Here is a 14822-nt window from a genome sequence, read left to right on the forward strand (position 1 = left end):
GTTTACTGATATGGCAGGAAATATTCATTTCTCAGCTCACTTCTGAGCCATTGAGAATTTCCAAATTAGAGCCTTTGCTCCTATGGTTGAGCTGCCCTAGCTCAATGCTTTTAGGTCAGTCCAGCCCCTACTTGATTCTTCCCTGGGTGACGGATTGCAACCTCCTGGAAGGTAAACCTGTGTCTATTCATCCCTCTCTTGCCCCACCATGCACCTCACATCTCCGTACTTTTGGAATTGAGTCAGTTCATTGGAACTGAGTCTCAAGCAGATATTTCTTCTTCCTCCCAAGCTATCTCCTCATTACCCTTCTTTACCCATCATTTTTTCTGTATATGCCTTTCCTTCCTTTTATTTCGCAGGGATTTTTGTTGTTATTTTACCTCTCGGTGAAAGTTTTAGCTGGTTGGTCTTAACGAATGTCGTGCAGTCCTGGCCCTCCCGCAGCTTCTTGCCCTCGTTCAAGTTCATTACTCTGACTTACATAGCAGTGGGAAGCAATCAGATGTGGTCCTGGGCAGGTTAGCTTCCTGCCTGTCTTGCTAAGTGGATCATGATATTGGAAGCACGGGGAGGTTAGGAATGAATCCTTGTTGAAGTGAGTTTCACTGTTTCGCTCTGCACTTACTTGACCATTAAAGATTAGTAAAATGATTTAACCTAATGAAGTTTTTGCATTCGGAGTTTGCTGCATTCTGTGAAGGGTCAGGGGAGGATGGTCTGGGAGGATGCCCAGTTTGTCTTTAGGGGACACGTGAATCCATAATGCCAGCCTGATGTCACCCTGCCAGGCGTGGTGGAAGAGGGTACCTGTAGGAGTGTATGGGAGAGACCTGGATCCTCTGAAAACTGACCCTCCAAGGAGAATTACTGAGACCCTCATTGCAGGCAGAATGGCAATTTGGGGAACAAAGAGCTTTCAGACAGTGGTCATTTGTGTTAAAGCCTCTAAAGGCCATTTTCCCAGTTCCCACTAAATTCCTTCCTAAAAGTTCAGGTAGGAAAACATATTATACCCTCAGATGTTGCAGAGAGGTGTGAACCTGGAGCAGGAATTATACTGGGACCTCTGACATAGAGGGAGGCTTTGCAACATGGGGTGTAATATCAAGAGTTCCAAGCTGATCCCTCAGCAGGCATATGCTAGCTGATGAGCCTTGACCTAGTTCCTTTTAACCTCTTCTTGCTGAAGTTTTCTCAAGGGTAGAATGTGGAAGGGCAGAAACTATTCACAGGGTTGGGATGGAATCACACACAATAATATATGTCAGACCTTGAGTTCAGTGCCTGGCATATGGTAAATGTTAAATCAATATTTCCTATTACTTATTATGACTCTTTTAAATGCTCTCAGAAAGGCCTGAGACTTGATATCTAGGCAAAAAGACAACTTAGATTTCAATTTGCCTCTTTGTGCCAGGAGCCACAGCACTCCCCAGCCAGGGAACGCTGGGCTCAGATGAATGAGTGTTGCTGACAGAGTCATACATCACCCGGCCTCCTGAGAGGCAGCAAAAGCATAGGCGAACTGCTGGGTTGGGAATCACTCCTCTGCTCCCCTGTGTGAGCTTCTGCGAGTTACTGAGCCTCTCTGTGCTTGAGTTTTCTCATCTGTAAAATGGGCCACTGGTGACTTCAATGAACCAGGCTGTGCAATGTCTTTCAATGATGCCATGGCATCATGAACACTCAGCATGTTAGACGTTAAGATCATCACCAGACTTCCCAGACTTTGCCTCGGCCAGTGGCTGGTTTTTGTATAAGGAACTTAGGGGGATATCTCTGAAATTGTACTCATCTCAGTACTCCTGGGACGGATACAGGGTGGGGAGACATGCGGAAGACAGCTAGGAGCAGCTTTGATAGCTTATGGAGTGTTCCCAGTCCTGCCTGTCCTTTAAACTAGGATCTGCTGAAGGGGACTTTTATTCAGTCTCCATCTGAATAGAATCTTGTACTCCTGGCAAGACCAGTGCTGCGCTGTGTATGTCAGGGAGGAGTCTTTGTGTACTGAGGTTCTGCAGAAAATGTGCAATATATACATGCTTAGGAGTCAGAGCTGAGAAGATCCCAAGAGACATAGAGAAAGTCAAAGAGGCATCCCTCTTATTTCTCCAACTATGGGCCTGCAGGAATCTCCCTTGGATCATTGATAGTGGGCGGGGGGCGGGGGGGCGGGGAAATGGAGGAAGGCAGTGGAGAATCACATTTTGACCAACAAAATATTTGAAGTTCCAAATGTCTTCTGCTTAATAGCTAGAAATAAATCCTTCCATGAACCAGACCTCTCCTCCAACTAGCAGAAAGGCTCTGCCAAGTCCCCTATGCCCCTGTGCTGTAGCTAGCACCCCCCTGGGGTTGCCCACCATGACCCAAGCACTTCCCTTGCAGTCAAGGGTTTCAGTAGTGAAAAAGCTACTCCCTTCACTGAGGTCAGGATATGGTTGGAAGCGTCTCTTCCACTTGCCAGCTTTGAGACTGATGTTCTCAGCCAAGGGCACCATCTGTGAGTGCTCCCTGATGACTTTGACTAGGGTTCCATGTGGACCCCAATTCCACATGCTGCTCTCCCAACACCTGGGTTGGGGGGAATTTTCAGAGAGGTTGGGTGATCACTCTCTTCTTACCTGAAAGATAGATTGTTTAAAAACAGCCTCATCCTCCTGGTGCTCAGGTGCCTAATATACTGAGAAATATATATTGCACATGCTCTGGACCCCCCCACCCCCATTCCATCCAGCTCCCAAGTGAAAGTAGTGCCTACTATAGCCTGGCCAGGAGCTTGTATGACCCAGCCCAGTGGATGTATTTTAGATAAGGTCTCATGAGTTCTTTATAAAAAAAATCATCCACACCCTCGAGCTTCTAAACCTTTATGAGCTGTTGGACGTTGCCCCGGGTGACAGACAGTTGGGATGATGCCCACAATTACTAGGCCAGCACCTCAGAAGGAGGTCCCATAAGGAGGTCTCAGAAGGAGAACCACAGTACAGTAAGTCCTTTGCATATGAACAGGTTTCATTAGTGAGTCCAATTTGTTCTTAAGTCTAATTTGTTCATAGGTACCCAACTAACACAATCAGCTATATCATACTGTACTGTAATAGGTTTATAATCCTTTCCACGCAACTAATACATAAAAAACAAACACCAAAAATAAAGAAAACATTTCTCATCTTACACTAGTACAGCACAACAGCTAGCATCCAGGGGCTGGCATCAAGGGTTACCAACTGGAGGAGGGAGAGGAGGTGGGAGATGGTGGAACTGAAGGATTGTCAGCAATAGGAGATTGAGGACAAGCTGCGTTTCACTCTCGCCTGACATTGATGGCACAGATTCTGGTTCCTTGGTGGAACCAGATGCACATTTGCATCTTTGAATGTTCACAACTTGACGACTGGCATGGAGGGGGCTTACTGTACTTGAGACACTATCTAGTCTACTGTTTCTCAAACTACTTCCTCTTCCTTCTCTTCTTCTTCCTCTTGTCCTGCTCCTCCTTGTTCTGCCACTCACCTGCTCAAGTGCCTTTTAAGACACTTGTTTCTCTAGTTGCCCCAACCCCATGACGTTTTAATAGCACAGATATAGTGTGCATATGTCTCTTTACATACTGTGACCTTAGGAGGGCCACTAACCATTGTAATGCCTCAGGTATTTTTTGTCCCCTAAGAATCACTTTCCAACTCACTGAAGGTGACACTTTCTCTCTTGAGAATGCATCTTCCGGTCTGAGACATTTTGGCCATCCAGCACCAGCTTTTTGTTTATTTATTTGTGACTGCACTGGGTCTTCATTGCAGCACACAGGCTTTTCACTGATACATGCAGACTTTCTCTAGTTGTGGTGAGCAGAGGCTACTCTCTAGTTGCAGCATGCAGGCTTCTCATTATGGTGGCTTCTCTTGTTGCAGAGCATGGACTCTAGGACACTCGGGCTTCAGTAGTTGGCTCAGGGGCTTAGCTGCCCCGTGGCTTGTAGAATGTTAGCCCCCAGAGCAAGGATCCCATGTCCCCTGCACTGGCAGGTTGATTCTTAACCTCTGGACCACCAGGGAAGTCCCCAGTGCCAGCTTTGACTAGCAGGAGCAACTTGGGGTGAGCAGCGGGTTAGTGCATGAATATAGCAAGTGTGACTGTCCTAGACTGGTAGCCATGTGGTGCTAACTCAGTGTGAATACCAGCAAGACTGGGCCATTCTCAGCTTCCTCCAGCTTTCTACTTTCACAAATACTGGATGATTTATCTTTGGGTAAACATCCTGGACTGCATTTAAGGTAGTTTCCTCGCTTTGTCTTTTTCTTTAAAAGTGAAGTTATTAAGTGAAAAGGAACCAGCAGGACACAGCATCTTGAATCCTGCTAGTCAGTATTCAGGGTGAGCACACCAGGGATGCAGAAGAGAGCTCATGTCTTCTCCACATCTCTGCCAGCATTGAACAATACTCTTTTTAGAAGTATTTGCTAGTTTGAAAGGCGAGATGCTAACTTGTTGTCAGCTGATGATGACCAGCCAGGGTGAAGTTTTAGATCCTTTCATCTTGCTGAACGGTAAGAGGTACATCCCTTTCTCAGTAGTCCTTGGACTGCCCCGCCCTATTTGGTGGCTCAGTCTTCCCTTTCCCACTGACTTGTCATGCCTCTCCTATCCTCTTGGAAGTTTTATCTACACTGGGATCTGTTCCTGGACTGTCTTTTTCTGAATTATTGACATCTTGATGATGACATCCGCCTGAATTTTGGAAGCAGGTTTTCAGCAAAGGCTCATGGAAGGCAAAGAAAATACAAGCAAGAGACATCATTCATTCTCTAAGGGCATGTTGAATGCCCATCGTGGTATCAAATATAGAGTCATTTCAGATTGGGTCCCTGGCCTTGCAGAGCTCACAATCTAGGTGGGAGACAGGCATGCACATTAGTGGCTGAGATAGAGGGTGATCAGTTCTAAACAGGTGCACATTAAGTTAGTAGGAGAGACAGAAGTTTGCCCAGCTCTGTCTAGTGAGATGAGAAAGGGTCAGGAAAAATACCAAAAGAGAACACGATATTTCAGCTCCATCTTATGAAACAAGTTAGAGATCACCTGGCAGACAAATGGAGGGAACAACATGTACAGAGGTCTGGAGCTCTGAAATAGCATGGCGTCTTGTGCAGAGGTGGGGAGCAAAAGGTGTCAAAGGGCATAGTGGGACTTGAGGTGGGTGGGTTCTGAGGTGGCTTCCTTATTTTTGGTCAAAGATGCCATTGAAATTTATAAAGCAGGATCAGATACGCTTTGGGAGAAGTAAACTCAACTGTGTGGAAGAGAGTGTGGAGGTGAGAATATGAGGACAGAAGTCATTTTACTAGTAACGCTGTAATTATTATTAGAACATTTTTGGAAGCATTTTCCTACCACAGTGTTTTTGTAACTGAATTAGCAACTGAATTAATGAAGAAGGTAGAGCAGCTACAGCTATTTAAGAAATGAAATCAGTAAGACTTGATAACTAAATCTATGTGTGATTAACCAGTATGGAGGAAGAAGTTGGGATGAAGGTGTGATTTCTCTCCAGTATAGCTAGGCAACTTTGGGTCCAGGAAATACAGCACCTGTGAGGTTGTAGGAGGTGTTGGTTGGGATTTAGATATAAATACTAAAAAATGATTAGGGATAGGTGGTATTGGAGGTACTAATGGTTGCCAGTTTCTTGGTTGTCTTCTAGTATTTTAAGAATGTTGCACAATCTTCAGAAATGGTCCCAGCTCTTCATTGATCAAGGTCATGCCATGGAGAAAAGCATGTAGATGTTTATTTCATGTTTATTTTATTCATCCACTCCCAGATGTTTATTTCATTATTTCAAATTATTCCATGATTTTATTTCATGGAGATGTTTATTTCATATTTCCAGTGAAATAATGAAATAAACATTGGATAGGTCAATTTCAGCTACTTTTCAACTCATATTTATATCTTCTCCTTCCAGGGGACGGCCAGGTGGATTTTGATGAATTCATGACCATTCTTGGCCCCAAACTTGTGTCTTCAGAAGGTCGCGATGGTTTTCTTGGAAATACAATAGACAGCATATTCTGGCAGGTGAGTTAAGACTTTGTTTAAATATTATATTTGATAGTAAACATGGGTTTGGGACTAACATTTGACTGTGAACTTGGGGCTTCTGTTCAGCATGTGAAGCTCTCTTCTGGGCTCGATTGACATACACTCCTTGAACTGGACAACTAAGTTGAGATCATACTAGGTCCCCTGAAAACAAGTATCAAAACTATACTCATTTAAGTCTTGGAAGAGTGAAATATCTCCCTATTTATTCCCTATTTCACAAATAGTTTTGCATTTTGGAGAGATGAGATTCCGCCTCTTCTGGTTCACAAAAGCCTTTTTCCCGGGGACACTTAGGAAGGACATGTTGGCATTGCCTGTGCTCACTGCCTTTCCTGGCTCAGGAGGTCCTTGCTGAGAGGATGATGTGATTGCCTTGTGTGTTTGGATCCTCTCTCTCCAGAGGACAGAATGGTTTTAGCTCAAAATTTGTATTTGATATTTCTCAATTTGCTTCTGTTTCTATCTGCAAGCTGTCTTAGAAATTCCAAGTAACAATGACCTTCAAATTATTTTGATGTGCTATGTCATTTCTTTATATTCTTTAGCTTTAAAATACGAATGTTACTTTGTGATTATGGAATTTGGGGAATGGCTCATCAATAATTATTTTAAAAATTTGAGTATTATTTGTCAAGTTAAATTGAATTATGGTTTAGACATGTAAAATGCCATTCCAACACAGGGTGGTTTCTTTGACTCCTTGATGTGCTTTTCTTCCTTAATCAAAGGTGCTTCTCTAGTTAAGGTTGCAGCTGGGAGTGTGCCTCTAGTCTTAATCTGCTATCATCTTGCATAAAACCAACAGGTACTTAGTAAGAACTTGTTACCTATCCCGTAGTCTAACAGTCACTATGGGTTTTACAAAAGACTTTTAAGACAGACCTTCATAGAGAATAGAGTGGTGGTTGCTAAGGGGAAGGAGGGTGGGGGACAGTTGGGTTGGAAGTTTGGGATTAGCAGATGCAAACTGGTATGTGGAGATTGGATAAACAACAAGGTCCTACTGTATAGCACAGGGAACTATGTTCAATACTCTATGATAAACCACAATAGAAAAGAATATGAAAAATAACGTGTATATATATGTGTAACGGAGTCGCTTTGTTCTACAGCAGAAATTGACGCAATATTGTAATTCAACTATACCTCAATCCTATTGGTTACAAAGGGCATCCACATTCAGTGGAGGGAGAGGACTCCTCCCAGTGAATACCCAGAGGAGGGGTCATTGAGGACCACCTCGGAGACTGCCGACCACAAAGGGGAATGGGGCTGTAATTTGGCTTCAGCTTCCTGGCCTGACACTGCTGTCACGGCCTTTCATTTTTTTCAGGTTTTGGTTTCTCCCTACCTTAGAGGAAAACTGACCATGGATGTTCTCTGTGTTCTGAGAAGTGATCCCACCAGGCCCTAGGCTCACCTTGCAAATTAAGTCTGCTCTCCAGGGCTCACTCATTCCTGGCATTCTAGCCTACAGGACCAAGGGGAGAAGAAAATCAAATGAGATTCTGCAAAAAGGGCTATTTATTAGTTGGTGCTCATCCCCAAAGTTTTGAGCCCCTGGCTCTTTGCGGGAAACTGGTTTCAGTGAAGATGGAATTGATTGGCCATACCCCAGAGTCTCTGTCCTCCCTGGATACTTAGTCCTCTGGGTGTGAGCCTCACAGATTTCTTGGCTGCCAGTTCAGAACCTCTCTCTTACGTAGCAAATAATAACTTGTGGAATTCTTATTGTATTTTTCTCCTTTATTCATCAAAGTCCCGTGTGTTGGCTGTTATTGCTGTGATGTAGTTGAGCAGAACTTGGTGTCCGTTAGTGGTGGAGAGGAGGGGAGGGAGGGGTGAGAGGGCCAGATGCACGGTGGGGGCGGGGAGGGCTTTCATGCTCAACGTTTCAGCTCCATTGCAACTGCAGAGCAGCGGGGTCCTCAAAGTCACTTTATTCTGCCAGTCACTCGCACCACACACCACGAGGCCACTTGTACCCAAGAAGGTATCTACTGCAACAGATGCTTCCATGCCAGGAAGCATCTGCATCTTGAGTTCACCTGAGTCCCCACAACAGCCCTTCATCTTTCCTCCCCCATGACCTCCAGCGCTGTGCACAGCTGTGTTCTGCCATGAGCCCGCAGACTGTGGTAATGACCAAATGGCAGAGGTAATGACCAGCATCACAGGAGATCATGCCGCTCTGGTGATCTAGGTCCAACCAACACTTCTGTTAAACTCTTCTTGCTTTGAAGACAGAGAGAGATGAGTCCCACCCTTAGCTAGGAGAGGAGCCAGTGGTGTCTTACCATTGGGACTTACCTGTACCTATATGGATAGAACACCTTGGCTCCTTGGCTCACATTTTTATCTTATGTATAGTCAAACTTCATTAAGACGACTAATTTACCGGTTTTTTTTTGGGGGGTGGGGGCTGTGCTCGGTCTTTATTGCAGTTCATTGGCTTCTTTTGTTGAGGAGCACAAGTTCTGAAGCGCGTGGACTCAGTAGTTGTAAGCACATGAGCCTTAGTTGCCCTGCGGCATGTGGGATCATGGTTCCCTGATCAGGGATCAAACCCGAGTCCCCTGCATTTGCAAGGCGGATCTTTAACTACTGGATCACCAGGGAAGTGCCTAATTTACAGTTTCTGATTTAAGAAATGAAACACATCAATATTTAAGCAAATGGATCTGTTCAATGGATGGCATTGGATGTGTGGGAACAGGTTTGGGGCTGGAGGTTGAGAACTAAGAAACTCACAGGGCTTCCTGCTCTTTGTGCATGCTCCAGAGTGAGCTTTTGCTTGCCTGTTTACAAATAGGTCTAGTTTATCTCACAGCTGTGTGCTCAGGAAAGAAACACTCCAGAAAGCTCCAGGTACAATATGATGCCAAATCTGTTATGCATGAAAGAACTGGAAAAAATATGCCCGAATATTGACAGTGATGTTCCATATGTGATAGCATGATGAGTGATCATATCTTTCTGTATTTTTCAAAAGCTTGACAATGGGCATGCATTATTTGTATAATTAGAAAAAGAAGATGAAAGGAAAGTAAATATAGTCCCCAGCTAGTCAAATAACTATGAAGTATCTACAATGTGTTCATCTGTGAAACTGTAAATTATCTGCCCTGTGAGGTCGACCTTGGGTAAAACTTGCAGGGAAAGCAAATGAGACAGAAGAAATTATATTCATTCACATGAGGTGTTTGTTGCATGTGACCAAGATCTAGAAAATACCAGGATTTTGACTTTTGTTCTTTTAAGGATAACTTGCATTCCAGCAGGCAGAGTCTCTTCTTACATCAAATCTGGCACCAACAGAATGGTTCTCTCCTCAATATTTTGTCAACGTGCCACTCTATCGAAGTTTGGGATCCAAAACTGCTGTTCTTAATCATCTTAGGAACCTAAATAGCTTTCAGCGGCCATGCCCATCACAAGGCCTGTTAGATTGACAGCGAATGCTTGAATCCCCAAAGCGATTTTACTGCCTGTGAAATATGGAGCATGGAAAACTCAGCAGAGGTTCTCAGAGTCTTGTTCCTGAACCAGCAGCATCAGCATTGCCTGGGATTTGTTAGATATGCAAACACCTGGACCCCACCCCAGAAACACTGAATCAAAAGCTCCAGGGTGGAGCTTTTGGGTTTTGGAGCTTTTGGGTTTTGGAGCTTTCTGGGTTTGGAGCTTTTGGGTTTTGGAGCTTTCTGGGTTTGGAGCTTTTGGGTTTTGGAGCTTTCTGGGTTCAATCTGCCCTCCAGGTGGCTCTGATGCTCACCCAAGATTGAGAGCCACTGAGATTTCAGCGATCCTGGCACATGGGGCAGGCACCCAATAAGGCTTACTGGTCTGATTCAGACCTTGGTCATTTGGGGTTTTCCCTCATTTACCCATATTTATAAGTATCATTGGTCTTTAGTCCATATAACAGTATATGTTTTAACTGTTTTAAAAGATGGAGGAATTACATGTCAATATGTAGCTAATCTTCTAAGCAGAAATTGCCTTTCTAAGCATTAAAGCAACAGAAGAATCATAAATAAAAACTATTAAACTATTGAAAGGATGTTTCCGAAAATAATTGGGAGACTTCTCTGGCCGTCCAGGGGTTTGTTAAGACTCTGTACTCTCAATCCTGCAGCACTGGGTTCTCTCAGTGATCAGGGAACTAGCTCCCAGGTGCCACAACTAAAGATCCTGCATGCTGCGACCAAGACCCCACACAGCCAAATAAATAAAGAAATAAACAGTTTAAAAAGTAATAGGAAAAAATACAGGAATATACTAAGGTATATGTGGAGAGCATTTCTAAAACAATATGGAAACCTCTAGAAATGATAATAGATGAGTGGGATAAGAAATAGCAATTGATGGATACTTTACTTTAAACAAACATTAAAACAGTTCTCAACCTCACTAGAAATCTAAGGAATATCTACTAAAATAGTAATTGGGTAACAGTTTTCACCTATCAAGTTGGAAAAGAATAAAACATATAATAGTACTGTCAAGAGTGAGAGGAAATGGGCAAACTCATATACTACCAGTAGAAATGTAAATTTTAAAACTTTTCTGAAAACTATTTGGAGATAGTTTTCTACAACTTTTCCAATGTTAAACCCTATAATTAAAAATAATTCTACGTCTAAGACTTTGTCATATGAAACTAGTTAGAGGTGTAGAAAAATGCACTTACAAAGATGGGATATTGTGCAATTTTTTAAAATAATATTTTCACTCTACAATCTAGAGATTTTAATTTACAGTATAATTACATCCTTGTCCTACAACTATTATATATCCATTTATATTCATACAGAGACAAAAACTGGGGAAAGTGTAATTCCGACAATTCTGTTTATTATGACTTGGAATAAATGTGAATGTAAATTTTCTTTATGCTTGTATGTAGTTTCTGAAATTTTTACAATTAGGCCATAGGATCTATTCTGTTATTATTCAATGAAGTTAACAAAATCACATTGTAAAACAACTGTTTTCAGTGGCAAAAAAAAAGTGATTGGACTTTCTAATACATGTGTCCATTGCTATGGTAAATAAAGCACACAAAATTTATGTGAGAGTTTAAGTTTATAATCAAAATGGTGACCGCCAGCTGCCTGGAGGAAAAGAATTCAGGCAAAGCCTCTGAGAAGCAGTGGTCACCCCAAGCAGCTGGGTGGCCACTTGTTGCAGAAGCCACAGGAGGCCTGAGGCCAGCTGCAGTTCCCCAATGTATCAGTCACCTTATATCCAGTTAGTATTTTGAAAACTCACCCTTTAGAAGAATGTCTGCATTGATTTCATAATCAGAAGAAAAATAATACGTTGAAAGTAATTTTAAATATCCCTTCTAAATGAATTCATGATGGGTTCTCAGCTTTGTGGTTGGGTTGGGCTGACAGGTGACTTCAGCCAAAAAGAAGAAAACATCACTGGTCATATTATCCAGGAAAGTCCTGACTGCTGTTGCTGCTGCTGCTAAGTCGCTTCAGTTGTGTCCGACTCTGTGCGACCCCATAGACGGCAGCCCACCAGGCTCCCCTGTCCCTGGGATTCTCCAGGCAAGAACACTGGAGTGGGTTGCCATTTCCTTCTCCAATGCATGAAAGTGAAAAGTGAAAGTGAAGTCGCTCAGTCATGTCCGACTCCTAGCGACTCCATGGACTGCAGCCTACCAGGCTCCTCCATCCATGGGATTTTCCAGGCAAGAGTACTGGAGTGGGTTGCCATTGCCTTCTCGAAAAGTCCTGGCACCAGTGACTTAATTCTTATGTCCAGTGGAATTTTCCCATGTTTCATGTAAAGTTATTTTCTCTATTTAATCTGCTTAAAAGTCTAACACACAGGATCTGTGTGTAATGTGAATATACTGTAGACCTCAGGAAAGCGTAGAATTTTCATTCAAAGTTATCTAAATGGGGACTAGGTCTAGTAAGGGTAATATCTTCCATTCAAGTTCAGAGAGAAGAGAGACAGAAACAAGGCAAGTGTGGAGCTGGTGGAGACCTCTTGGGATCAGGCTGATGAATCCTCTAAAATCCACAGTTCAGATCAGTTCAGTCACTCAGTCGTGTCTGACCCTTTGCAACCCCATGGACAGCAGCACACCAGGCTTCCCTGTCCAACACCAACTCCTGGAGCCTACTCAAACTCATGTCCCTCGTGTCGGGGATGCCATCCAACCATCTAGGGAAAACCACTAAACCAATCAGGTCTGACCTAAATCAAATCCCTTACAATTATATAGTGGGAATGACAAATAGATTCAAGGGATTAGATCTGATAGAGTGCCTGAAGAACTATGGAAGGAGATTCATGACATTGTACAGGAGGCAGTGATCAAGACCATCCCCAAGAAAAAGAAATGCAAAAAGGCAAAATGGTTCTCTGAGGAAGCCTTACAAATAGCTGTGAAAAGAAGAGAAGCAAAAGACAAAGGAGAAAAGGAAAGATGTTCCTATTTGAATGCAGAGTTGCAAAGTACAGCAAGGAGAGATAAGAAAGCCTTCCTCAGTGATCAATGCAAAGGAATAGAGGAAAGCATAGAATGGGAAAGACGAGAGATCTCTTCAAGAAAATTACAGATACCAAGGGAACATTTCATGCAAAGATGAACACAAGAAAGGACAGAAATGGTATGGACCTAACAGAAGCAGAAGATATTAAGAAGAGGTGACAAGAATACACAGAAGAACTATACAAAAGAGATCTTCATGACCTAGATAACCATGATGGTGTGATCACTCACCTAGAGCCAGACATCCTGGAATGCTAAGTCAAGTGGGCCTTAGGAAGCATCCCTATGAACAGAGCTAGTGAAGGTGATAGAACTCCAGGTGAATTATTTCAAATCCTAAAAGATGATGCTGTGAAAGTGCTGCACTTAATATGCCAGCAAATTTGGAAAATTCAACAGTGGCCACAGGACTGGAAAAGGTCAGTTTTCATTCCCATCCCAAAGAAAGACACTGCCAGTTCAGTTCACCTCAGTCACTCAGTCATCTCCAACTCTGTGACCCCATGGACTGCAGCATGTCAGGCTTCCCTGTCCATCACAACCCCCAGAGCTTACTCAGACTCATGTTCATTGAGTCTGTGATGCCATCCAAAATCTCATCCTCTGTCATCCCCTTCTCCTCCTGCCTTCAATCTTTCCTAGCATCAGGGTCTTTTCAAATGAGTCATTTCTTCGGATCAAGTGGCCAAAGTATTGGAGTTTCAGCTTCAGCATCAGTCCTTCCAATGAATATTCAGAAGTGATTTCCTTTGGGATGGACTGGTTGGATCTCCTTGCTGTCCAAGGGACTCTTAAGAGTCTTTTCCTGCACCACAGTTCAAAAGCATCAATTCTTCGGTGCTCAGCCTTCTTTATAGTCCAACGCTCACACCCATACACGACCACTGGAAAAACCATAACTTCGACTAGACGGACCATTGTCGGCAAAGTAATGTCTTTGCTTTTTAATATATGCTGTTATTTTGCTGTCTAGGTTGGTCATAACTTTTCAAAGAAGCAAACGTCTTTTAATTTCATGGCTGCAGTCACCATCTACAGTGATTTTGGCACCCAAGAAAATAAAGTCTGTCACTGTTTGCATTGTTTCCCCATCTATTTGCCATGAGGTGATGGGACCAGGTGCCATGATCTTAGTTTTCTGAATGTTGAGTTTTAAGCTTTTTCACTCTCCTCTTTCACTTTCATCAAGAGGCTCTTTAGTTCTTCTTCACTTTCTGCCATAAGGGTGGTGTCATCTGCATATCTGAGGTTATTGATATTTCTCCTGGCAATCTTGATTCCAGCTTGTGCTTCATCCAGTCCAGCATTTCTCATGATATACTCTGCATATAAGTTAAATAAACAGGGTGGCAATATATAGCCTTGACATAGTCCTTTCCTAATTTGGAACCAGTCTGTTGTTCCATGTCCAGTTCTTACTGTTGCTTCTTGACCTGCATACAGATTTCTCAGGAGGCAGGTCAGGTGTTCTGGTATTCCTCTATTAAAGAATTTTCCACAGTTTGTTGTGATCCACAGAGTCAAAGGCTTTGGCATAATCAATAAAGCAGGAGTAGATGTTTTTCTGGAGCTCTCTTCCTTTTTCAATGATCCAACAGATGTTGGCAGTTTGACCTCTGGTCCCTCTGCCTTTTCTAAATCCAGCGTGAACATCTGCACGTTCACGGTTCACGTACTGTTGAAGCCTGGCTTGGGGAATCTTGAGCATTATTTTGCTAGCATGTGAGATGACTGCAATTGTGCTGTAGTTTGAGCATTCTTTGGCATTGCCTCTCTTTGGGAATGGAATGAAAACTGACCTTTTCCAGCCCTGTGGCCACTGCTGAGTTTTCCAAATCTGCTGGCACACTGAGTGCAGCACTTTCACAACATCATCTTTTAGGATTTGAAATAGCTCAATGGAAATTCCATCACCTCCACTAGCTTTGTTCATAGAGATGCTTCCTAAAGCCCAATTGACTTCGCATTCCAGGATGTCTGGCTCTAGGTGAGTGATCACACCATCGTGATTATCTGGGTCATGAAGATCTTTTTTGTACAGTTCTTCTGTGTATTCTTGCCACTTCTTCTTAATATCTTCTGCTTCTATTAGGTCCATACCATTTCTGTCCCTTTTGAGCCCACCTTTGCATGAACTATTCCCTTGGTATCTCTAATTTTCTTGAAGAGATGTCTAGTCATTCCCATCCTATTG

The 14822-nt window shown here is 43.1% G+C and overlaps 1 protein-coding gene across 2 annotated transcripts in view; it reads left to right on the plus strand.

The window, feature by feature from the left end:
* CALN1 (calneuron 1) overlaps nucleotides 1-14822 on the plus strand; it is a 459261-nt gene that overhangs the window by 277700 nt on the left and 166739 nt on the right. For both annotated transcript variants that reach the window (XM_065920373.1, XM_065920374.1), the window contains exon 4: nucleotides 5972-6084. In XM_065920373.1, coding sequence (XP_065776445.1) covers nucleotides 5972-6084 — 113 coding nt within the window. The remainder of the gene's footprint in view (nucleotides 1-5971; nucleotides 6085-14822) is intronic.

The sequence above is a fragment of the Muntiacus reevesi genome, chromosome 2, assembly GCF_963930625.1.
Source record: "Muntiacus reevesi chromosome 2, mMunRee1.1, whole genome shotgun sequence".
Taxonomy (NCBI): domain Eukaryota; kingdom Metazoa; phylum Chordata; class Mammalia; order Artiodactyla; family Cervidae; genus Muntiacus; species Muntiacus reevesi.